Here is a 25,970-nt window from a genome sequence, read left to right on the forward strand (position 1 = left end):
TCGTGGCAGGTCTGGGCACGTCAGTAAATTTAATAACTCTTCATGCCATTAAACATCAGGCACAGTCTGTTAAACAGCCCATGTATTTTGCGTTTGTTGACCTACACTCGGCATTTGATTCAGTTTCTAGACCCCGACCGATGGATAAATTGTTAGAGGCTGGGTGTCCGTCAACTTTAAGTGACATCATTTTCGCATTACACTCGAACACCTCCATCCGGGTCAGATTGAATTTTGAGGGGCTTCTATCATCGGACGTCCTTACCTACCGGGGGCTGAAGCAGGGGTGCATTCTCACCTCGGCGTTGTTCAATTTTTTCATTAATGATGTTAGAAGAGCACTTGAAGAAGTACGTGCAGATGCACCAAAATTGAATAACATCGAGGTGAAAGCGTTATGGTACGCAGATGATTTGGTACTGATATCTAAAACTCCCATTGGCCTGCAAAATCTTTTAACAGCATTATGTCAATATTTTCGAGTGAATGAGTTGGTAGTAAACGACAAGAAAACCCAAATCGTAGTCTACACTCCGAAAGGCAAGCGCAGTATGACCTGGAAAATAGAGCACATAAATTTAGAGGTGGTTCCCAATTATACATACTTGGGTATCCTGTTTGACGGATCGTCGAACACTCATTCTCAGTTAGTGATAATTGAAGTTAAAATTCTTGCAGCAATCCGCCAGACTCGTCTAATCATGCATAAATTTGGGAAATTCTCCATTAACCCTGCTCTGATCTTCTGGATTCAGAATGTCATCCCTACCATCTTATATGGTCTAGAGACATATAGTATAAGTTATCCAGCATTCCTACATGCTTTGGAAGCAAAATATTGGCGTGCTATTCTAAATCTGCCACAATGCATTCCAGGCCCGATCATTCGATATGAAGTAGGTTTGACCTCACTTTTGGCAATGTATAACTGGCGCTTATGCAGTTTGTTTAGGAAATGTCTATTATCTGCTCTTGATAAATCAACTTTAGCCACAGTTGCCAGCTATCTGATGTCTTCCTCTCATCTGTTTCCGAAAACATGGTCTAAAAACATTCTTACCATACTATTAAATGCAGACATCTCCATTGAAACTCTTGTCACCGATCCTGATAGAGCTAAGAAAAAACTCTACATGATGGATTGGATTGACACTAGAGATCTGTGTTTGAAATATAAAGACTTTGATCCAGCTGTTTTCTCAGCAAAGTGTTATAGAGACATGGCCTTCTATTTATGCAAATCTCCTTCTCCTGCTGTTAGGAATGCTTTGTTACGCATGCGTTTTAATTTATGTCCTACCCGTGAAATTCAAGCCCTTAGAAAAGAAATCGCGCGGGAATTATCAGGATGTCGTTTTTGCAACAACGCAACAATTATTGAAACTTTGGAGCATGTTATTGTGGACTGCCCCGAACTTATGAACTTAAGACAAAGTCACTTTAGTAAACATTTGCCTTATTTTAGCCAGATGAGACATGAGCATAGATGGCTTGCTATCTCCACTACCACCTGCATGAGCATAAGGCTGGCTACAATTCACTTTCTGCGAGCCTTAAAACTACTAAAATAGCCTGTTTTTTAACAATAGCTGCTATATGTAACAATGATTGTCATACCTGTTCATTGCGTATCAATCGTTTAAGAATGCCAAACCCAAATGAAATTATTAGCCTTGGAAGTGATGGTGTGACATTTGGGATGATTTGTGGGGTTTTATGATTGTATGCTTTATAATTCACTGTGTATTATATGTAAACCTTTTTGATAAATTCCTGTTTTAAATTGAAAAAAGTTGATTAAATTCAACTACTCATTAAATAAAAAATAAAAAATAAAAAAGATATTGTAATATTACCCATTGCTGATCATTGTTCATATTCATAAGTGTGATATTCAGATATTATTCATATTCATAAAAGTATAATCTATATATTCAATTCTTCAAATAAATCTTTTAATTTGCAAAACAAACCTATTTCTTGGTTCAGTGAGACCAGGGGAATTCAAAGAGAGGGGCGTTATATAAGGGTACATAATCCAGAATTAAACAAAACTTTTGACATAAAAATATATAAATAATGGTTTCCATTAGGCATCCCATACTAGGCCTTGACTTAGTTGGAGTGCTGGATTGAAATCACTTACAAAAAACAGGTAACACCAAGGGCTCGTTTAGATGAAAGTCCGACGACACCTTGGGCATGAAGGAGGGGTGCGTCTGCAGCACCACCCTCGTGTCGTGAAAAGTCAAGTAAGGTGGCTTACAGGACAGAGCCTGAATCTCTCCCACTCGTCGTGGAGAGGTAATGTCCACGAGGAACTCTGTCTTCCACAACAAGAACTTCAGCGGTGCCGAGTGCATAGGCTCGAAAGGAGGACTCATGAGCCTAGTCAGAACCACATTGAACTCCCAAGCCGGGGCCGAGGCCTTCATAGGCAGGAACAAACAGAAAAGTCCTTTGATTAACTCCTTGACCAGACGGTGTGACCATAATGATGACTGTCCCAGAGCTCTGGTGTAGTGGGAGATAGCCGCCAGATGAACCTTGATAGAAGCATGAGTCAGACCTGCTTTGGCGAGTGACATCAAATACAGCAGCACCTGTGGAGCCGTAAGAGGGTTGATCTTCTGTGCACGGCACCAGACGGCAAACCTCTTCCACTTATGGCCGTAGCATTTCAGTGTAGACGAAGCCCTGGCCTTGGCAAGCCACTCCTTGCAGTCCGCCGAGATATCGTATCCCCCAAACTCTAGCGTTGCAGGAGCCAGGCCTGCAAGTTCAGAGACCCTGGATCGTAGTGCTCAATCGCGCCTCCTTCTCTGGCGAGAAGATCGGCAGTCGCCGGAAGCTTGACTGGAGGGGACAATGACAAGTCCAGAAGGTCTGGGTACCACATCTGTCTCGGCCACGCCAGTGTGACGAGGATCATCCTGCACCGGGACCGTCTGAGTTGATTGACTAGTCGAAGAAGCATCGGCAACGGAGGGAACACATACAGGAACAGGCCATCCCAGGGGAATGAGAATGCATCCCCCATGGTCCCCGGCTGGGGAACCCGGCTGACGAACCTCAGCACTTGGCATTCGTCACCGTCGCTGTTGGGGAGAATTCTCATAAATGGCTGATTTCCCTTACCTAAAGAGTCCCCCGCAGCTTTGCTGGATTTCTAGGATTTCTTTTTTTCACCTGAGTGTGAGCCTTTTTTCCCCACTCTTGCATGTGTTTTGCTATGTGCGTTTTCACTTTTTTTGTGATCTTGGGCACTGGAGCCTCACCTACTCCATGTGCACCACTTTTTGTGTGTATTACACAGCACCTTCAGTGCAGTGACGCAGGGTTGTCTTTGAGACTTCCCACTGACTCCATTTTTCTGGGGCTGACTACTGTCCCCCAGAAACAGGTACAATTGCCATTAACTTTATATTGTCACTTTAAACCACAGACCCAGTACACCCCTTCTTACATGGATTATTAGAAAGGGTTAACTCTTATCCCTTTTTGTCTGTACCTCTTGGAGCCTTCTTTCGCTCACTTAACACTAAGACTTGGCTGGTGGCAGTGGTAACTACCCTAACTTTTCAACCACGATTATCTTATATAAACGTGGTATTGTTCCAGGATATTATATTAGTTTCGAACATAAACCCGCTTGACCAAATACATTTTATTTTGGTTCCGGCTGGGTTTAGTCGCCATTTCTTTTTGTTAAAGTCTTTCTCGTATTTTTCTCTGCGCGCCAAACCGAAGATGACTCCTTTGTTCACTGTCTTTTCGCGGGCTTCTGCACAGAAGCACTTCTTAAGGCGCCTGATAGTCTAGGTAGGCAGGATGTGAGGGAGGGATCTTCGGACCCCTGCCAGGAGTTCCCTTGGTAACCCAAGTCACACTCTTGTCTGATTGGCTAAGGGGACTGGCCTTGCAAGGCCAGCCACCCAGATGTGTGATTGACAGCCAGGCTGTGTGAATGGGGGAAAACTGCATAAAAAGCAGGTCTCTGGGATTGAAGAGCAGAGTCGCCACTGGAACGAAAGAACCAATGAGGAACTGGAAGAAGAGACCCCTACCACGACTGAACCGCCCGGTGAAGCCCTGCTGCAGGGCCGAATCTCCGAATCCGACGACAGAGAAGATCCTCCTGGAAACTTCTTCCCTTGAGCTGGTGGGACCAACCAGTTCGCCCAAACTTCAAGTCAGGACCCCTCCTCTGGTCGAATTTGCTGTACAGAGCTACAGTGGGCCTGATAGCTAGGAAGGTCGGACCATGCTTGGGTTTTAAGGAGCGCCCTTTTATTCATTGTTTTGCTCTGCGGCTGGCTTCTTCCCTGGGTGGCGCAGGACCCTCCAGTCTTCCTACTTCATGTCAGTCCGACAGTCGCTTCAGGAACCGTGAGCCTGCAGGAATCACCAGGAACGTCTGCCTCAGCTACAGCTCCCTCTCCGTTTTAAGGTACTGTGCAAATCCGGTTGTCCGTTTCGGTCAGCCGCGATGAAAGTGTTTGAAATCATTCTCCAATCCAAGAGCTTGCCCTTCTCTTTGAACTTTTCTGCCAACCAACTTCGTCCAGTATCTGTGCTACAAACTTTACTGCAAACTACCCTGAACTGTGTGATCTTGACCCATAGACTTTGGCCCTAAGCCTTTTCTATCTGATCTCCTCAATGTAGTCTCTTGTTCAATTGCCCTGAGTACTACCTATTGGTTTTGCCTAATTTGTAATAACTTTGTCTTTCCCTCCCTTTTAAATTGATGGAGTGCCATTTTGCTCTCACTTCATTTTGTGAGCTTAACTTGTCTGGAACTTAAGGGAAGTGGTGTGGTGTATTTATGATTGTGATTTTTAACTTGCTTAGAATAGTGAAATGTTATACAACTGTTGAGTAAATAAATATATATTCTTTTACTTAGAAACCTTGAGTCAGTGTTTGCCTGAATCATAGTAATTGCTGTCCTTTGTGTAACTATTTGTACTGCTCACTTACTCGAGATAGGTCTGGCTGCTCCGCTACTGCTACCACTATAACTGTGTAGTACAGGCTTGTACCAAAGGTGAAATTGTACTGTCACTTGTAGTCTTAATTGTGTGCAGTGTTCCCAAAGGGTACTGCATATAATTCTGCCTAACAGTCGCAAACAGATCGATCCAGGCATTGCCCCATCATCGGAACAGAAGATCCATTGATCCTGCCGAAGCTCTCTTGGCAAGAGCCCAGCTCCCTGCTGAGGGAGTCGGCGACAGTGTTCTTCACTCCTGCCAGATGAAACGGAAGGAGGAATATGCCTTGGGCAACGGCCCAACGCCGTAGGTCCTGCGCCTCTCTCGAAAGCGCTGGGACCTGGTATCCCCCTGCTTCCGAATGTAGAACATCGTGGTGGTGTTGTCCGTGAAGACCCGTACCACCTTGCCCTTGAGGGATGGAAGGAAAGACTTGAGGGCCCAAAACACTGCACGCAGCTCCAGTACGTTGATATGCAACGACTTCTCCTCCGGCATCCGCAGGCCTCTGGCATGGAGACTTCCGGTGAGCGCGCCCCACTCTTCCAGGGAGGTGACCATTGTGACTGTCTTCTGATGAGGTGGGCCTCCCCACCACCGTATCACTCGACGGAAACTCTCGTCGAGAGTTATCTTGTCCTCGAAGCTTCCCGCTGCCTGAATCCAATGTGCGTTGTGGAACTCTTTCAGTGGGCGCATCCGCAGCCTGCGCAGCCGAATGAGGTATATGCTTGACGACATCATGCCGAGAAGGGACTTGGACCTCAGCCTTGCAATCTTCAGGGTCAACAGCCGTTGTACCTTGCCCAGGATGGCCGCTATCCTCTCCTCCGACAACGATGCCAAGCACGACACTGTGTTGAGCTGAGACCCCAGAAACAGCGCGTCTTGCCATGGCACCAAGCAGGACTTTGCATAGTTCACAGAGAACCCCAGCTCTGTCAGCAGCTGGACGGTCTTCGCTGTGTGTTCGGCGGCGATCTCCCTTGATTTCGCTCAGATGGGCCAGTCGTCCAGGTAGGGGTAAACGTGGATCCCTCGTAGACGCAGCCTTGCAGCCACTGGCGCCGGCACTTGGTGAAAACGCTTGGCGCCGACTTCAATCCAAAGGGGAGGGCCTTGAACTGTTAATGTTGGCCTGGAACCACGAATCGCAGAAACTTGAGGTGCCCCTTGTGAATGGGGATGTGGAAATAGGCATCCTCCAAGCCCAGCAACGATAGAAAATCCCCTTCTTCCAGCTGTCCCAGCACGTGCTGAAGGGTGACCATCCGAAACTTCTGGGATTTGATGTACTTGTTCAGACGGCAGAGGTCTAGGATGGGCCTCCAACTGCCCGTTGTCTTCTTGTCATCGTCTAGGATGGTTAAGGGCCACCAACTTTCATCAGGAGGTGCAGTCGAGGGTGTTGGACATGCCCTTCGACAGGGACAATTTGTTTGGAAAGACCGTGGATGAGTCCCTTCAGGCCATCAAGGCAGACATTGAGACGGCTTGTGCCCTGGGCACGCTGGGGACTCGTCCCCTGGGGACTTCCTGGGGTAAATTCCAAGGTTCCTCCAAAGGCTTTGGTGGAAGCTCTTCGTCCTACCGTCAACCGTCCTGCTCTTCGGCCCAGGAGGCCTACAGGGACCGCAACAAGTCTGGAAGAGTAGAACGCTCCTCCTCAGAGGAGATGTATCTGCCCTGCAGGACTACCGTGCCCCCCCTTCTCTGCGACCAGGGAAGACGGTTTCATGGAGATGATGAGCATCGCCTTCTCCGGGGTCTTCTCTATGGGTTGAAAGGACGATTCCCTCCTGGCAGGCAGGGAAACTCTCGCCTTGGGGGTTGTACCCTGCGAACCCGCATGCACGGCTTTCGCTAGGGACGCCACCACCCCTTCAAATGGAAGGCTTTGCCGGGTGAATCTGGACCTGGACGACCTTGGTCGAGCTTGAGGCCTATACCTTAGGGGGAGGGTCAGCAACCCGCTCCCCATTGGCCTTCTCCATCTGGCCCATCCGGGGCTTCTCCAGAAGCTTACCCGGGTGGTCCGACTTTCTCTTCTTCGCCGAACCCGAGCATTGGCTCATGGTCGAAGGTGCTGGAGACACTGTGCTCGCCCTGGCCACCGGGGGGCCCATCGCAACAGCGCTCCTGGTGACCACAGACTCACGGTGCTTAGCCATATGTTGGGCCCCCGTCACCGGGGCTCCCTCAAAGATCATAGAAGACCACTCAGGTTTCTTCTTGTGGCTGGGGGGAGGCATGCTGCCGGGATTCACCCGTAGCAGGGCCTTGGCCTGGAGCAACTCGATGAGACGCTGGCACCAATCCTTCATGGTGCGGAGGACCATCTCCTTGCAAAACGCATAGTCATCCTCCACGTGCTTTTGGTCTGAATGCAGGCAGTAGAGGCACAGGGAGTACCCATCATCTGAGTAGATGTTCCATAGACCGCATCCTGGGCAAACCTTGAACAGAGGCATTGAGTCTTCTTTCTCCTCCGCCATGACCACGCGGTGTAGGCCTCAAAGAATCTTCTGGAATCCTCCAAGAAGCGACCGATGAAATCTCGCCCTTGAGGGGCGTTAAAAGTCCGAAAACGGGTCCCCGTTAATCGGATGGATCGATGAAGCTTGAGGATGAATTGACCGGAAAAATAGAGTAAACGCTAACAAAAAGCGCATAACGCAGTAAAACGCCCAAACACTAATCACGAGACCCCCACCACTCGAACGTGCTGTAAAAATCAGAAGATTGCTGTCAGAGGGTGACCGGGGGGGCTTAGGTAGAGGGCAGTCATTGGCTGGGGGCAGAATGCACCAGAGACCAGTGATTGGTTGTTAGGAGAAATACAGTTCAGAAGTGAAACTGATTTTTTCTTTACCGAGGATTCCCAGCCTGACGACGGGGAATATTCATGAGCATGTGAATCCATGCCAGACCCCATGCTGGTGGGTGAAGGAGATGGTCCCTGTCCCGGTAGCTGAGTATCTTAGCTATAATAGGCCGTGCGAAGTCTTTGGGTTTGGGCCGAGGACCCAAGGATCGATGTGCCCGCTCAACCGCAAAGAAGGGGGACAAAGTCAGTGATCCCAAGAAGTCCCTGAGCAGATTCTCGACTGCCTGTTCCATACCCCCTGTCAGGGCATTTTCCGGCACTCCCACTATCCTAATGTTGTTCCTCCTGCATCAGGACTCTAAATCATCACATTTAGACTTTACCGTTTTCATGTCTTTCACCAGGGATGACACTGTATTCTGGAGGCTCTGCACAGTGTCTTCTGTCGCCCCAATCCTTGTTTCAGCTTCCGTTATGCGTCTGGATTCCCTGGCCAGCCGAGTCCTCATGGAAGCAACATTGGCTGTGATGTCATCCAGCTTCTCGTGGATTGCCGCAAAACCCTTTGCCATGGCCTCCATCATATGCGTAAGATCTGGGGGTGGATTCATCAGTGGTTGTGCTTGTTCCGCATTAGAGGTTGTTGCAGGTTCAGGGGTACACCTGGTGTTAGCTGTTGTGTACTTGTCCATGGAGTCACTTTTTTTTGCTTCCGCCTGCGTCTCTACTCATTGTGCTGTGATCAGAGAAATGCTGTTTGCACGTTTTAAAGTCCTCCGGTGGGTGCTTCCAGCACGTATGTTGCCACAGCCGTGGTCCACTCAAGTTCACCGACTATTGCCCTGTCCTCTATTGGAAGCAAATGTTACAGTCTCAGGCCTGGCCACCCCCCTATGAGATGCCACAAGACCGTTGGTCCACCATCAGTAGGACTCCCAGTTTATGAGCATGTGCGGCGGAAGTTGAACCTTCTCAATTGTATAGTGGTAGTGGGTCATGCATTAGAGTACTCCACTCACGTGTTCAGGGTCAATAGGCCCAGTGGCAGGGGATTGGTCTCTGCATAGCAGACATGCTGTACTATTGAAATGTCCAACCGGAAGCTAGGGACCCCCTCAAGCACCCAGCTGTCCCACAAGATTTGGGACGGTTGATGCCCACAACAGTTTCATCATCTGTTATCGGATCTATGTCTCAGGCAATTTTGTTGCCCTGTAGGTAGTAGAAGTCTCCCCCCACCCAGGCACACAGAACCTGTATCTTTGTGCCACCACACTCTGTCCACCCCAGAACTCAACCCCCTCAGGGGACCCCCCACTGCTGGCCCCACACCGGCCTATTACCAGCCGGTGGGGAGTGGCCCAGTTGCTAATGCACAATACCTCCATCACAGCCAGCTGCGATATGTGTTGCTCTTACTTGTTGCTGCAAGGGCCACGCTCCCCCTTTCCGCAGCCGGGGTCAACTCCTTGTGTGGTTGTGTTTGCACTTATGACTCAACCTTTTTATAGGAGATTGCTGTCCATCTCGGGCTCCAAGGCTGTCATAGGATGGTTTGATTTACTTGAATTTGCACTTGGTTCCCTCACATGCAGCCCGCTGGCTCCTTGGCGTATGGGTCTGGTGGGAACAGATCTGTGAGCAGTGACACATTGACATGTAGTCCCAACAATATTGTGCAGTTCTGCGTGTATGACGAATGTTTAGCCCGACTCCGATAGCACAGGGCTAACAGGATGCGACAATTATGCTCCCCGGTTGGCGTCACTGAAACCTCCCCCACCTGTGGGGAGAACGGAATGTAATGTAGGCGTTACCCTGCGGAATAGTGAAGGCTGGGGATCCTGCTACCGGCAAACAAGGAGTCACAGGCGGTATCCACCCCCAGGATTCAAATCCGGATAATGGAACCTAGTCCAGGCCGTTACCCAATACTTGATTATGATATCAACTACCCATCGCAGACACATAAGCCGTGCCTTGTTACACACTATATACGTAATTAAGGATCATGGGGAAGTAGTGGAGCGACTAAAGGGAGAGGGAGACATTGAGGGGGAAGTAGGGAGAGCATGCTGAATATGCAAACTGACAATGTTGTGAATGTAATTGTTCCGTCATCTTCATCATGTATACAAATTGTTTGCAGCCAATCAAATAAAGTTGTTAAAAAAAAGAAAATGATCCGGGCTGTTATAGGCTGCCAAATTAGCTTTCGGAGTTTGGGGTGATATGGTAATTTGTTATGATACCGGCTATTAGTCTAGCTGAATGCAGACTATGCACCCATTCGTGTGGAGCAAGGCCTGATGAAGGGACACCTGAGAAGAGTGCATCCCAGCCACCTAGGTGCAATAGTGCTTGCGACCTAACGGCAGTCCATCAGTTGGGGGCAGGGGGGTTGGAGTAGACATGGTTTTATTTGATGCAAGACCAATAGTTGGTACCAGACCGATTTAACCTTTTAGGCGATATGGTGCTTGAATGATGTATTGCAACCAAACATGAAACACAGATGCTTGCCGCTTGGTTAAATAATCTTTTAGATTCATTCGAGCCAGCCATGATTGTAGTAGTTGTTTGGATGGGTTTCCGAAGTGCACAAACTCTGTTTTGGTCTAGCTGGGTGTTCAGTATGTGCTTGTCATCCATTTCAATGAGCCCACAGTGTTTTAGCCTGCGTGTATTTTCAGTGCAGTTTACCTTCAAATATATGTATGTTGTGAGCATATCACTGTATTGAAATATCTAGGTCCTTAATGAGAGCTCTTGAGGACCAATGCACAGACTGAAGATAATTAGCGACAGTACGTGAAATTCCCCATCTTTACTAGCTGGAGTCTACATGATAACCAAATAGCCTTTATCTCCAAGGGAGAAAATGTCTTTATAAAAAGAAAACACACTAACACTGGGTTATAAACATGCGCAATATAAAAGAGAACTAAAATAACATCATATTTTAAACACAGCAAACTGTATTATCACCCCATTCAAAAAAATGTCCTCTAAATAAAATTGATATGCTAGGTTAGGCCACTTTTCATTGTTTCCATTGCAGAAAGTGCATGTTTGGTGAAATGGCATGGGGCTAAAGCAGTATGTCTATTAGGAAACTATAACAAATAAAAAAGCCCGCCATTCCAGCGGCATCTGATAGGTGGATGGCAAACCAATCAGGTATGGGATCTGTAAACCCAATCTTTGTGGCTAGAAGTGGGAGTAATGTAATATAGGTGATGGTATAGAATGATGTGGTGAGGTTGGTTAGACATACATCTCTTTGATCCATGATTTAGAAGGTTTCGTCCACAATCTGCACAATTGTTGTTTCAGCACTGCATCTGGGTCTAAAACTGGACCAGCAGGCAACAGTGCTTGTATTGACCCATTTCCTTGTACAGTTGGAGGGACATGTTTCTTCCACTGATATTCCCTATGAAGGGTAGGTTTTTGATCAGTCTCTAGTTTGTGAGAGCATATAAGATCCAGATTATTATTTTCAAAAAAAGAAACTTGCAAATTAACCCTGTTTCATCAAAGAGGGGGTGTTACCTTACATCAGAGAATAATTTGAAGGCAGAGCAGTAGCACTTGCCCCTTTACTGATTTGATGATGAAGGTGGGGAGTAAATTGTCAATGTATGCAATGGGATTGAGGTACACGAGAATGCTGGAGAGCTCGGTGGCTGTGATGGGACTGAGTTTTGACAATTTGTGCAGTATCCTTGATTGGAACTGACAGAGGAGGGGAGAGATAGTTGAGGATAACTTTGTGGTCATAAGGGACCTGATATTTGCAATCATATCAAAAAAGGTGTTTATGGTTCCATAATTATCTACCAAGTGTGGAATTGGGGAACTGGAAGGTGATTAACCAGTGCTTTGTGACCAGAGTTCTACTTCTGTGAGGAACCTTAGTTATTCTTGCTGTATAATATGATGCTTTTTCTTTAAGCATGGTGAGATCAGTGAAAGATTTGTTTTTCTACCAGCATCTATCAGCTTGAAGAATGGTGTGTTTGCCATCTCTGTGGTGGGAGCACCAGGGTCCAAGTGGCTTTGAGAAGACCCAACTCTGTTATAGCGGCACATGGAGGTTGGATAATTAATGACAGGACTAATGGTGAGAGACTTTTTGGTTGACACCTTCTGCGGTAATACCTCGCGACCTTGTTGTGTGTGTGTTGCGAGATCTTGATTATAGGAGCCCCGTATTAACTTTTGGTCGCACCAATGTAAGCGTCTACGGAGACATAGAGGCCCTCAAATCCGTTGTTCCAAATTTCAATGGTAGGGTGAGCTTACACATTTAGTGGGCCCCATAAACAGTATCATATCAGTCATGCACAGAACCGAGGATTCTCAACAGAAAAGAGAATTCTTGAGGAATATTTGGAATTGCTTTATTTTCAAATTACTGTAGTCTTTAGTGGATGACACGTGTTTCGGCAAAAATTGACTTGACTTTCTCAAATCCAGGCCTTGCTCACTTGCGTGAATAGAAGCATAATGCAGGTAAGTGGTAAGTCATGAGCTCAATCCCACCTCATGTGGATGTGTCCTCAGCTTGCTGAGTAGTCTGCGTCTGAGTAGACAGTTTCAAACGCAGGGGTGCAGCACAAGAGGGCTCTGCGTGTTTGGGGTGAAGAAGGGCAGAGGTCCATTTGGCCTGAAGTGGTCCAAAAAGGTGTTGCCCTTGTCTGAACCTGCCCTTAGCTGAGGATACCCAGGCAGAAGGAAAGTGTTGTTGCATGAAGCAGGGGTCGTGGCCAGGTTGCTCTAGTGTACAGCATGTCTCAATCGGGAACCATAAAAGTAAAAGAACTTCTAAGGGAACATATAAGGTAAGAGCCTGGTAGCGGGAGAAAGTGTTGTGGAGAGATCTGGGGGTTGAAGGAGGGCTCTGCCTTAGGCCACTGACAGTCCGGAATAAACCTTCCCTGAACCAAATATCTTATGACATTGTGAACTCGGAGTCCATTGTAGTTAAACATGTTGACCACCTTTAGCATAACATAGCGCTTAGGCTCAGTTTACTCCATGAAGTGAGTTGTTATGTTTGTAAACACTTTACAAATGACCAAGAAGATACTAATAACTATTTGCCTACTTTACCAGTCAACCTAGAAGTCATTTTATCAAAGGGGTTTTGCAACTAAACAGTTGTAAATATTTATGCTGACAAAAGTACATGTTTTCAATCAGCTGGTAGTAGTTTTCCTACCTGCGAAGGGCTAGAATGTCCCTCAATAAAGGATGGAGTTATATTGCCAGCTACCATCCAGCTCACCAGTGAAGAAAGCAGACCTTTGTCGCTGTGATATCCCAATGCAGTCTAAAGGAGATATTTGAATAACAAGGAAAATTAAAGAGCATAACCTAAATCTAAAACGATCAGATATCTTTTTACAAATGTTACAGAGTAAAACAATTATACATATCATTTAAAGTTCACAGCATCACTTATTTAGACTGAGAAAGGTGAATAATGCATTGCAAACCAAAATGTTCAACAAAGTGTACAAGCATATAATAGATCCTTCATCATGTCTAATCAAACACCAGCAAGTCAACAAGACACACCGGGAGAGGAACAACCAGGAAAACGAGACATCTATCTTACAATGCATTTAACTGCACATACACATGATTGGAGCAAATATGTATGCGGTCATATATGTCACAGGGTTCCACCTGGGGCCAAGAAAGATGCCAAAGCCATATGTTGCAATTATTTTATTTATTGGAGGATATATTAGAAGAATGGGAAACAACAAATATGTGATCTTCTCAAACCCAATAGTCAGGGTGGCTCTCTCCAAACTGTGATTTGGGCTCTTTTCACCTCCTAGACACTCCCTGTCTCTAATTAATTTATCTTTGGCAGGGTGACGGTACTTGAGCCTTCCCTTCCTCGGAAGCCAGTGTTCCCGTTCGTATAGTTTGCAAAGGGTTACCTTACCTCACATCCTGTGGTTGAAACCTCCATGGTGACCTGAACCCTTCTTCTTGGCCTGAACTGCATGCAGACTTTCAGGGTATCATACTCCATGACTGTTTGTGGAAGAATCTTGTGAGTACACGGGTCAGTGGATGCAGCCAGCAGAGGTAGCCAGAGAGGGGATCCTGGGGTCTGCTGCACCCCTATTGATCTCAGAATAATCCCCATGGCCCACTCTCATTCCTCGTCCCATCTGCTCGTTCTGCCTGGGGTTAACCGAGCACACAGGAACCTACCTGCTTTGGCTATCAAATTAGCTCCCCTGGAATATCTGCTGATGCTACACTTCCAAACTCATCTGCACTGCCCTCACTACCACCTCTACCTCAATGTTCCTTCCTCCACCTCCTCTCTATCCTCCTTCCCCTTATGTTACCTCTTCTGTGTTCTTTCCAACCTCCAATCCTTTCCCCTGGGGGTTTACCACCTCTCCCTGCAACCTGATTCCTACTACTACCTCATCTTGCCTTCCACTCCTGGGTCCCAGTGTTATCTCCTCCTAAAACCATCCTCCTCCCGACTACCATCTGTCCCTCCCTTAATCCTCACCATCTCCTCTGGTCTTCTCCATCTCTCGGCTGTTACCACCTCCTCAGCTTCCACCACCTCCTGCTGTCTACTCTCACCCTCTGATGTCACCAGCTCCTCTTTGGCCCTTTTAGCTGTAGCCACCTCTTCCAGCTCTCCACTGATGCCACCTCTCTACTCTCCTCAGTCAGTGATCCCTGAACCACTCTCCAGTCCCCAGACGTCAGTAAATGCAAGACTCATGCAACCCCCCACTGATACTGTGTTCCCTCCTGTAACTTTTAATTGTATGAGGGTAGGCATTAGTTATCCACAGGTGCCCCAGGGCTACTTTGGACTAAAGGGTCTGATATAAATAGCCTATGGTTTGCCTGCCCTCTTGAATGCAGTGTCCCTCCCTCAGACCTTCCCCTGTGCTGAGCTGGTGGCTTCAGTGTTTCCATTGTGTGAATTAGAAGCTGGAAACACATTCTGCCTCATTCCGAGGATTTACCACAGGATTTGGAGTGGTGGTATGGCAGTGTTAGTCCCCATTTATAAAGTTTGTAGGACTCAGTGGGGATTTTTGGCATTAAAGTGGAGGATGTATCTAATGCTGGAGGTAAAACATCCACTTCAAAGTCAATCTTGTCGTTTGGCGGTGCAGTGAAAATGGCAGCAATTCCACTACTGCCAAACAAAGTGGTGGTAACAGAATTACCCGCCACTTTTCTACCACGCTGGCAAACTTGTAATGAGGCCCACTGCATGAGGTTTCTGAACACTTGGTCTTTGATCTTACAATGTGTGTGTGGGAAAATTGAAACATTGTAATCAAAGTATGAGAAAATCTTGTATGGGAACAATGGTTCTGTAACATTGTTTTGTGCACTTAATCTTCAGTACTGGGAACGTGGCAAACTCGCAACATTGTATCTGTAGAGTCCCACAGTTCAGCACATTTGGAGAACATTTTTGTTGGAATTATTCTTACTTCATTTGTGAACACTTTATGCCAGTTTCAAGTTTAAGATATTTTACTGACACATTTTTATTGTTTTGTTTGTAGTGTGAGGGTCAGGATAGGACGGTTTGGACACAAGGACGGCTTTTCAGTTATTGACATCCTGACACAGATAGATCCTTAGTTTTGGTTTAGAGGTAGGGGAATTCCTCTTTAGCATAAGTCACAGAGGCATTTTCCCAACCCTTTTCATTTAATGAATATCTTTGACAAAAACATCCGGCTCTCATTTCTGACCCCTCACAGAGTAGACAGAGGTTTGCGCAGCTGAAAGCCCATGTATTGTTTTAGTTAGGTTTGACACATATTAGATACTCACATATAGCAACACAGTAAGAGCAACAAATGTATTAATGTTGCAGTTGCAGAGGTAGATGGTGCCGTATTATAGGCCCTGTGCTTAGCTGTCGTATCCCTAGTTATGGTCAGAAGTGAGGTGTCCGGGAAGAGCAGAAACAGGTGGAAGATGGAGTCAGACAGCTACTGCGGTAGAACCAAGGTCCGTTTTTTAACATGGCAGAAGTGTCTCCATGTTGGATGTTAAGGCCTAGTATACCATGGACAGAATAGAACGCAGGCCCTGATTTGGAGCTGCGGCTCTGTTTAGCTCAGCTCCAAAAACAAATCCCCTTTCCCATTCTCCAGGAGAGAAGCTGAAGTCAGACTGGGAACCTGGGGGTGGAAGGATATTAAGGGGGATATCTGTTTCTGGAACGTTCCGTTGTTTGGGATAGGAGGTGCAGAGGTGATGGCAATAAATTCAGTACAAGGTCGGGGGTGCACCTTGTGTGCGCAGTGGCGTCTAGTATAATGATGTCTATTGTCTTATGAAAAAAGAGTTAGCCTCGCCTTTTTACTTTGATCACGTCTGAATCTTAGTGGTGCACATCATGTGGCAGTCTAGATTTATTAATGTGTCAATAAGTTCAAACCACCAATCCTGTGCATGGATTCAATAGTGACAATGTAGCGGATCACGTGTCTAGGGGAATGGGTTTAGATAAGGTGGGGCTAATCAATCCAGGCACTATGTTAGGCAGAATCATATGCAGTACCCTTTGGGAACACCACACACAATTAAGACTACAAGTGACAGTACAAATTCACCTTTGGTACAAGCCTGTTCTACACAGTAAAGTGGTAGCGTTGGCTGAACAGCCAGACTCATCTCAAGAGTAAAGTGTGCAGTATCAGAAGTTACACAAAGGGCAGCTGTTACTATGTTTCAAGCAAACACTGACTCAAGGTTTTCTGAGTAAAAGAATATACATGTATTTACACATCATTTGTAAAACAGATCACTAAAGTAAAGCAGCAGAAAAATCACAATCTTAATATACTACACAACACCCAATGAATTCTGGACAAGTTAAGCTCAAAATGAAGTGTAAGCAAAATGGCACTCCAGCAATTTAAAAGGGAGGGAAATACAAGGTTATTTACAATTAAGCAGCACCAACAAGTAAGTAGGCAGAGCAATCTAGAAAAGGCTTGCTACAATGAGGATTCAATTCAATAGGCCTGGCCAATGTCTATGGTTCAGAGTCTTTGCAGAGGATCACACAGTTCAGAGTAGTTTGTGGTTAAGTCTTTGCCAAGAGTTTGAAATGAAGTTGGTCGGAAGAAAAGTTACTTTAAAGAGTAGAGAAGGACAAGCCCTCGGATTGGCGAAAGATTTCAAACACTTTCACCGTGGTCGGACGGAACGAACAACCGGGTTTGCACAGTACCTTTAGAGCAGAAGAATGCTGTATCTGAGGCAGATGTTCCTGGCAGATCCTGCAGGCTCACGGTTCCTGAAGCGACTGTCGGATGGACATGAAGGAGGAAGACTGGAGGGTCCTGCACTGCCCAGGGAAGAAACCAGCACCGGAGCAAAGTGACAAATATAAGGTGTGCTCCTTAAAACCCAAGCAGGGTCCGGTCCTCCTGGCTATCCGGTTCACTGTAGCGTGCATAGCAAATTCGACCAGAGGAGGGAGGCCTGGCTTGGAGTATGGCGAACTGGTTGGTCCTACCAGCTCAAGGGAACGAAGATTCCCTGCAGATCAAATCTGTTTGGAGATTTGGACCCGCAGCAGGGCTTAACCGGGAGGATCAGTCATGGTAGTGGTCCTCTTCCTTCAGCATCTCTTTGGTTCTCTCGATCCAGTGGCAACTCTGCCTTCCAGTCCCAGATACCTGCTTTTTATGCAGTTTTCCCCCATTCACACAGCCTGGCTGGCAATCACAGAGCAGGGTGGCTGCCCTGGCGGAACAGTCACCACAGCCAATCATACAGAGTGCGACATGGGTCTCCAAGGAGACCCTGTGCAGGGAGTCTCAAACCCCTCCCTCACATCCTGTCCCCCTCAGACATTCAGCTGCCTAAGGAGGGTTTCTGTGCAGAAGCCCGCCAAAGGACGGCGAACAAAGGAACCAAACCTGGTTTGAGGCGCAGAGTAAAACACGAGAGAGACCTTTACAAAAAGAAAAGGCGAATAAACCCAGCCGGAACCGAAATAAAATAAAAGGGGTCCAGCGGATTAAAGTTTGAGGCTACTAACTTAGCCTAAAACAGTACCAAGGCTATTTTCATAGACCGCAGTAGGGAAAAATGGTAGATACCACTGCCACCAGCCAAATCTTAAAGAAAGGGGAACAAAATAATGTTCCATGAGAGACAGACAAAAAGGGAAAATGATTAACCCTTTCCAGTATTCTATGTAAGATAGTTTTTACTGGGTCTGTGAATTTAAAAAGACTAAAAGTCAATGGCAACTTTACATGTTCTGGGGGACAGTAGTCAGCCCCAGAAAATGGAGTTTAGAGTGGAAACCTGAAAATGACAACCCTGTGTCACTGCACTAAAGGTGCTGTGTGACACAGTAAAAAGATGATGGGTATGGAGTAGGTGAGACTCCATTGAACACAAAAATGTAAAACACACAGCAAAACACATGTAAGAGTGGGAAAAAAGGCTCTTACTAAATAAATCCTAGAAATACAGCAAAGCTGCTGAGGGACTCCGTAGGTAAGGGAAATTAGCCATTCTGGAGAATTCTCCCTAACACACTATAGGCCAATATTAGCATGTTCTAAAAGCAGTAGCCAATGAGGGTGGTGGGATAACATTGTAACCTACTTTGACGAATCCCAGGATGTCGTCACTGCTGTAGTAGGGGGAGCCCCTTCCCATGATGCCAGGCAGGTGAGTACGCTACCCCATAGCCGCCCTGGGAGTGGTATTAAGTGGGCGGATCTCAAGGGAGGAGAAACCCCCAATGGAACCAATGACTTCTATTGTGGGAGAATACGGTATCCACATAACACCCCCACCTCTCCTTCACCCCACTCTCTTCAGCCCACTCTCTTCACCCCTACCCCATATACTTCTGTAGTAGGGAAGAAGTAGAAAGGACTGAGACGAGGAAGAGGTGCAGATCCGGAGAGATCATTCCAAGGAAATTACCTGAACTGTCCAGCTTTCAACTGCAGACTTTGATGGGAACCGACATAAAACCTAACAAGGGACTTAACTGAATGTCAGATACTCCGGAGAGGAACCGCTTTGAAATCTGAATGGCTGGCTGCGGGAAGCGCCAGCAGCGCAGCACATCAGGAACACGCAGTCTGGAGTGAGGAAGACACCGAAGTGGGTCGGAAGCCGCAGAGCCACTGTAGCACACCAAGGACAGTCCAAGAGCACCGGCGAGGCATAAAAGGACACTGGGAAGCCTGCAACCGACCAAGGGATGCAACCAAGACCCTAAAGGCATTTAGGTGGCTGAGCCTATGGTTGTGGTTCTCCAGAGGGAACGAGAAACCCTGAGAAGCATAGTGGATGAAACTTTAATGAGATACAGTAACAAGGGGAATAGGGTCTGGGACCCTTACAAGAAAAGGACATACCAAGTAACTATAAGGTCTAATCTTCTTCAAGACAATACTTTGAGGGAAGGCAACCCAGGACTGTCACATAAAAGAAGCAAAGAGAACTGTGAGAGTGATACATATGCGGGCAGTACTTGGCAGGGGAGTAAACCAAGTCTGTATGTGAAATCAAGAAACCATAAAGAAAACTGTGAAAATAATACAGAGGAAACACAGAGCTTGGCAAGCGAGTAAACCAAGTCTGTGTTTGGGACTTAGAGACCTAATAGAGAAGGAAACCAGGTCTGCCAACCAGGGTCAAGAACCCATCAGAGTCTGGTAGTGACATGTAATGTCCATGTCTGTCCAAGCTATATGCAGCATTACATTTCTGAGCGATAGGTCTAAGCCATGATGTAATTGTCAGGTCCTATTCAATAAATGAGATTGCTGCTGAGGAAGTGCTTGCATACATTGCAGTAGGGTTATTGTGCGAGAGTCCGGGAAGGAAGCCAAATAATCTTGAACTAGACCACTGCGTTCCCTTTGCTTCTGCACAGTCCTTTCTGGGCTGAGCGCCATTGTTCGAGTAAACAGGAACCACACAGATAACGGCTCCCTACAAATCCCCGTCTGAATTGTAGTTTGTATCCGCCAACACTTTTATTGGAAAAATGGCCAGTGCTGAATGACGAAAACTGTCCTTGGCAAATATTTACACAAGAAAGGTGTTGTCAACTGAACACCTTTCTTGTAACAATGCCTAGTGGTGAATGACGCTTGTGTCCTTGATATTTTGTTTAGAAAAATCTCAAGTGCTGGACGCATTTTGGTGATTGCAGCCGTGGAATATGGACGGCCCAAAAAAGGTATAAACAGGGTAAACTCAGGCCATGCACACAGCTGTTCGAGCGGCGGAGCAGAAAGACCAGGCGGCAGATGGCTGGAAGGAGAGGAAGAGCAGCAAGGCTTTCCAGATGGGAGGGGTGAACTCCATCCTAATTCTTTTACTGGATTTATGAAGCCCCAATCTGGATTCTGGCTATTTTTAAACATGTATTAGCAGAACTTGAATTCTTTTTGAGCGGCTTGTGGGAAGATCTTTGCTTTTTCCCCCAAGGCACTTCCGCTCAAAGCCTAAGAGCAGACACCTTATTCTGGATTGGCTACATGCTGGCACCAGTAAGTCCAATGGACATTTAATTATTGTTGAAGAACGTTATCCTATTGTTGATGCATTTTTGATGAAAAGCTCATGGTGGAGTAATAGGTAGCTTTTTGGAATGTTTCCAATTCCTTTAAATTTTTCCAGTTTTCCATAAATTGTGGATTGTTCCAGGCATCCTATCTTGTCCAGCCCTCATCTCTCTATCCTCTACAGTTAGTAACCCAGGCCTGCCAACCAAGGGTCAGGGACCCATCATAGCTTGGAGAAGAATCCAAGCCACTCTGCTTCGTCCCAATGTCTGGTAGGAGGAATCCAGGTCTGCCAACCATGGTCAGGGACCCAGCACAGCTTGGAGGAGCCTCCAAGCCACTAATTCTCATCTGAATGCCTGGTAGGAGGAAACCAGGTCTGCCAACCAGGGTCAGGGAACCACCACAGCTTGGAGAAGCATCAAAGCCACTCTTCTTCGTCGCAATGACTGGTAGGAGGAATCCAAGTCTGCCAACCAGGGTTAGGGACCCACTGAAGTTTGGAGACACTTCAAAACTCTTCTTTTTCGCAGTGCCTAGTGGGAAAAGAACCAGGTCTACCAATCAAGGTTGGGGAACCCAGAGACAGAGAAGAAGCCTGAGAAAGACCAATTGTTGAACTGGGTTACAAGCCTAAGAAAGACTGGGGAAGGGAGACATTCCGCAGCCGTTGGTGAACTGTTCCAGAAGCCTGGGGAATGGAGCCATTCCGCCCAACCCCCCCAACACTTTAAGAACTGATAAACCAGAACTGTCTTTTTCTCCAGGGGAAGGAAGTCATTCCTCTGTGCTAGGAAGACCTACTTTCTTTATAAAGTTTAAACAGATTTCGCGGTTTACGGCTAAATAACCTATAACTTTGTGAAGAGGTGCCGGCAGCGGACTTGGGAAAAGCCGCCAACTCGCACACATTGGACGAACACGGCGAGCCTGACGGGAGCGGAGCCGCCCCAGCAGAACGCTACGGCGGGGTTAGCTACCCACCTTACTGGAGTCGCCGACCCGGACTGGGAAGGGGGCGGGAACCTTGTCAGGAAGCAGTCCATGGCGGCCGCGGCCCGCGGCCGAGGAGGAGTAAGAACCCCGACATCAGGGACCACCCCTATGACCCCAAGTCCTGGCGCCGCATGGATGCCGCTAATGGAAACGCTTCAGGAACAGTCCCCATGCTGCAGGGGCAGGCGAAACTGACGGCAGGGAAACCCGGTCTTAAGGGAGGCGGGACCAAACCTTCCCAACCAATAACAGACGAGCTAGGCAAGACGTCTGCTCATTGGTGGGGTTTTGAAACCAGTGAAGTATATAAAAGCCCGCCTTTTCTAAACGATGTTGTCTGTTATATTCACAGGACACCGAGAAGGAGCACGCAGGCAACCCCGAGTGGTGGACCTACCCAGATAACTCGAGTTAGAGGACCACAGCCTTATCCCAAGGGCAATTGGGGTAGGAAAAACCCCACGGTGAAGCAACTGCCAGAACTTTCAGTTTATTATTGGTTTACTACACCTTTCAGTTATTGACTCTTTCCTGATCAACCATACGGCAATAATAAAGATTATTGCAGCACTTGTCTTGTCTCCAGTCTTTCATTTCCACAAACTTCTTGGGAAGTGACAAGCTCCATGTAAGTTTGGTTCTACGGGACGGTATGAGACTTTTCTACATGTAAAAAACCTTGTTTTCACTTCCAAAGAGGTGCAGTGATTATTCAGCCTTTTGGATTATTTTTAATGCTCGGGTTTTGGGGTGCCATTCTCTTTAAATCTACACTTCCAAGGCTAGCCTGTCCTGCTCGACTATTGGTGTAGAAGAGGGGGCCAAGCTCTCAAGAATGGGCAACTGTGACCAAGGTAGGATGAGCATGGGATCCTATGCCATACGGTCCCTGGACACCACACCTTGTGGTTTGTCGTGGGACTTGTGCCCCCAAGTCATCACCTAATATAGCCAACTCCAAAGCAGAACATTTAATGCAATACCTAAACCAATTCTGAATCATCTATAGTCAACTTTTCTTTGATTTACAGGGTTGTTTGTAACTCTGGGTGTTAGTTCACTAACTTTATGATGTTGGGGCTTGCAGTGTTACTGAGTTGATTCTCTAGTCCTTACAGGGCTCTAATTGTAAATAGTTCAACAGGTTGCAGGCGGAGTAGAAGATCCCCCCGGTTTGAGGGGTTGCAAATAGTACAGGACAAGGCAACAGCTTTCACTCGTGTTGGACCGAGATAAGACAAGGTTTAGTTTAAATTGACAAAAAACAGGATCCATCAGGCATGCCAATGGCAAACACATTGGGCTTCTTTTAGGAATGTCAAATTTGTTTATGGACCATGAGCACTTTCACAGGCTACAAAGCTCCTTTCTGCAGACAATATCATTGTGTGAATCTGTTCTTCATAATTAGGCGTACTTTTAACATGAATGGAGTGCTTGCGCACAGCTGGAGTGAGATGTGCATGATAGGCCATGGGATGTAATCACCAAATCTATCCGTTTTTGGGATAGCACTGCACCCATGGCACCGCTGGAGACATCTGCTTCAAACATGAAGGGTTTGTGCGTGTTAAGGCAGTTTTTGTACCACCTATTGTTGAGGATGGTATAAACCCTGACTCTAGGGAGGAAGCTAAAAACACCGGACAAGATATGGAAGCCAAACCTCTCTCAAACATGGGTAGCGTATTCAGAGTGACAAGGCTTAACTCTCAAGTAGGGATAGTAGGCCGCTTACAATTAGTCCACACACATAGCTCTAGAAAAACACCACATTGGTAAACTGAAAAACATATAATCTAGCAAATTCACACATATAAAACTATCAGTTCAAATAAGTACTTCAGTAATGATACACAGTATTAAAAAGATTCCAAGTACATTTTAAAACAGTGATACCTATTAAAGGACTCTCTTTTGCTATATGTGGATTCTCTGCCACCCAACATAAAGCAGGGGGGTGAACCAGGATGCCATACAACCCAACAAGCAGGTAAGTACCAGGTAGCCTTTATTAAAGACACATCCCAACCCTAGTGAATGTTGAAGGCTTTAGACTTGATTGTCAGCACCTAACGCATATGAAAGGTTGTAGGATGAATAACATAACACAATGTTACCCAAAGGAAAAGGATAAAGATCCCTAAGGCCTAAAGCCCCTCAATTTAGACCTCATATGGGCTCACAACAGTATTAATGCTCAGTTGCCCACCACCAATACATATAAGTCACAGAGAGGTTGGAACCATGTTAAATCATAGCAAATACTTTCAAGAATAAATAAACATTTCAGGAACATTTACCTTCCTGATGTATTTTTTGAGAAAATATACATGCTTTAACCAGTTGCAGTTACATTTTTTCCAAGTACATTTACCATTGCAGAAATGCAATGGGAAGCCTTTGAAAATAGATAGAAAATCACAGGGAAGTACGGAAATGGTGAATCTTAGTCAAGAGCTCACTGAATCCCCTAGGGAATTCAGAAACAATGCCCAGCCGCAGGTAAGTACCAAGGTGCAACTTTAAGGAGAGTTCCAGTGTCAGTTTCCAGTTCCATAGGCGATAATGGGAAAAGGTAAAGGACCATCCATACTACTGGAGGCAAGTCTGATCTGCCCTGCAGGTGCTGAGACAATCAACCCCATGGAATGCAACAGGAGACCCCCAAGGAGAGGTTCCAGGGGTCAGAAGATGCCCAGAACAAGATGTTGTGGAACAGGAGGACCCCGCCACCCATGAAAGTGTAAGGGGAATTGCAATAAGGACTTGCCCCCCCCCCAGGATATCTACCAACCACAGATTGAGACAACGAGGGGAAAGTATCATGAAAAATGAGCATTCCTATGACCTCAATGCAGGTACTCACATCAGTGGTTTCGATGGAAATATGTTAAGTGAATGGCTCTTTTCCACAGGAGGTTTTCAGGATCCTGTTGGCAGAGTCTTGTACTCTGAGCCAACAAAAATCCCAGCAACATAGGAGAAGAACAAAGGCTCTTTCTAGAAGACCTACCTTAAATCTATGAGTGAAAGTTTCTGTGAGAAAGATTAGAGGAATAGGGTCAGACCCAAACAAACAGTTCCCGGTGGATAGCGGCACACAACTCCAAGCAAACTATCCCAGTATTTGTTATTTATTTCTTATGTGCCGGAGCCCGCAGGCATCAGGGCACACAAACACTATAGACATAACAGAACAAGGTAACAAAAATAACTTAATTAAACAAAGCGGTCTTAGGGCGTTCGAAAGGTGAGCAAATTCCTTTCTTTGTGCAGATCAGCTGGCAATTTGTTCCAGGCTGTTACCACATAGATGGGAAAAGAGCAGTTGCTCCCCCTCACACATTTTCCTCTAGGGAAAGTTAAATACATGGTATCACATGACCGTGTGGATCTTACAGGGGTGTATTCCACAAGACTCTTTAAAGTAGGAGGGAGCAAACCCAGAAAGACATTTATGGGTATGTCTATTTATCTTGAAGCAAAATCAAGGTGCGACAGGCAGCCAAGCAAGTTCCTTCCTAAAGGCGGAGATGTGTTCTCTTCTTGACACACTCTTGATACAAACTGCATCATTCTGTAGTGTCCAGAGTTTACGAATGCAGTTTTACTGGCACCACTCAGGAGCGCATTGCAATAGTCCAATCTGGGCAAAATGGTTGCCCTACACAGAGTTTCACAATTTTTCGGGGATACATAAGATTTAATTAACCTCAGCAGTCTCAAATGCTATTGTGAATTTTTATCATCGTGCTTTAAACCTGGGCGTCAGCACCGAGAGAAGAATTGAATATGACCAAGAGTTTTAACTCAATGCAGCACATTAATACAGTTATCCTCGATAGGGAAGCTTGAGTATTTCAGATCTAATTTAGCCCTGGCTTGTTTTGACCCAAATATCAGAGGCTCAGTATTTGCGCTGTTTCGGCATAACCATTTTGCCAACATCTAAACTTGTATGGTCGTATAAATCTTACTAACATCACTTGAGTAGTCACTGCTCAATTCAATCAGCAACTGAGTGTCATCAGCGTAGTTTGTAAACTGAGTTCCATATTCTCGAGTAGCTCACAAAGGGGTTCTAATATATACATTAAAGAGGGCTAGTGAAAGGCATGCACCAAGTAATCGGTCAATCGGTGCAGTGTCTGAAGCGGCATCACCCCAGCATATTTTAGATTTTCTGTTGGTAAGAAAGGAACTGATCCATTCAACGGCCTCCCTACAACAGCCTCCTGTACTAGAAAGAGTTCTCAGGTGCCTTTTGTGATAGAAAAAATCAAAGGCTGCTGATAAATCAAGTAACATCAGCAGCCCTGTCTTAATCCTATCAAGAACACTCAGCATTTGGTTCTGAAGATCCAACAATGCACTCTCAATGCCGTAGTTAGATTTAAATCTCTGGCTGCCTAGGATACAGAATATCGAGTTGGTCCAAGAGCACCTGAAATTGCATCGTGGAAATCTTGTCCACACATTTTAATAAAAAAGGGATGTCAGTAATTATTCTCAAATTACTGGGTACTTTCGAATCCTGTCCACGTTTTTTTGTTTTTTTAACAA

At 46.2% G+C, this 25,970-nt stretch overlaps 1 protein-coding gene across 1 annotated transcript in view; it reads right to left on the reverse strand.

The window, feature by feature from the left end:
• The window catches only part of EPG5 (ectopic P-granules 5 autophagy tethering factor), a 2,517,217-nt gene that overhangs the window by 1,470,678 nt on the left and 1,020,569 nt on the right, over positions 1 to 25,970 (reverse strand). Inside the window, exon 20 of the mRNA XM_069626898.1 lies at positions 13,052 to 13,162. Within this exon, the coding sequence (XP_069482999.1) occupies positions 13,052 to 13,162 (111 nt within the window). The remainder of the gene's footprint in view (positions 1 to 13,051; positions 13,163 to 25,970) is intronic.

This window comes from Ambystoma mexicanum, chromosome 6p (genome assembly GCF_040938575.1).
Source record: "Ambystoma mexicanum isolate Mex_15411 chromosome 6p, UKY_AmexF1_1, whole genome shotgun sequence".
NCBI lineage: Eukaryota > Metazoa > Chordata > Amphibia > Caudata > Ambystomatidae > Ambystoma > Ambystoma mexicanum.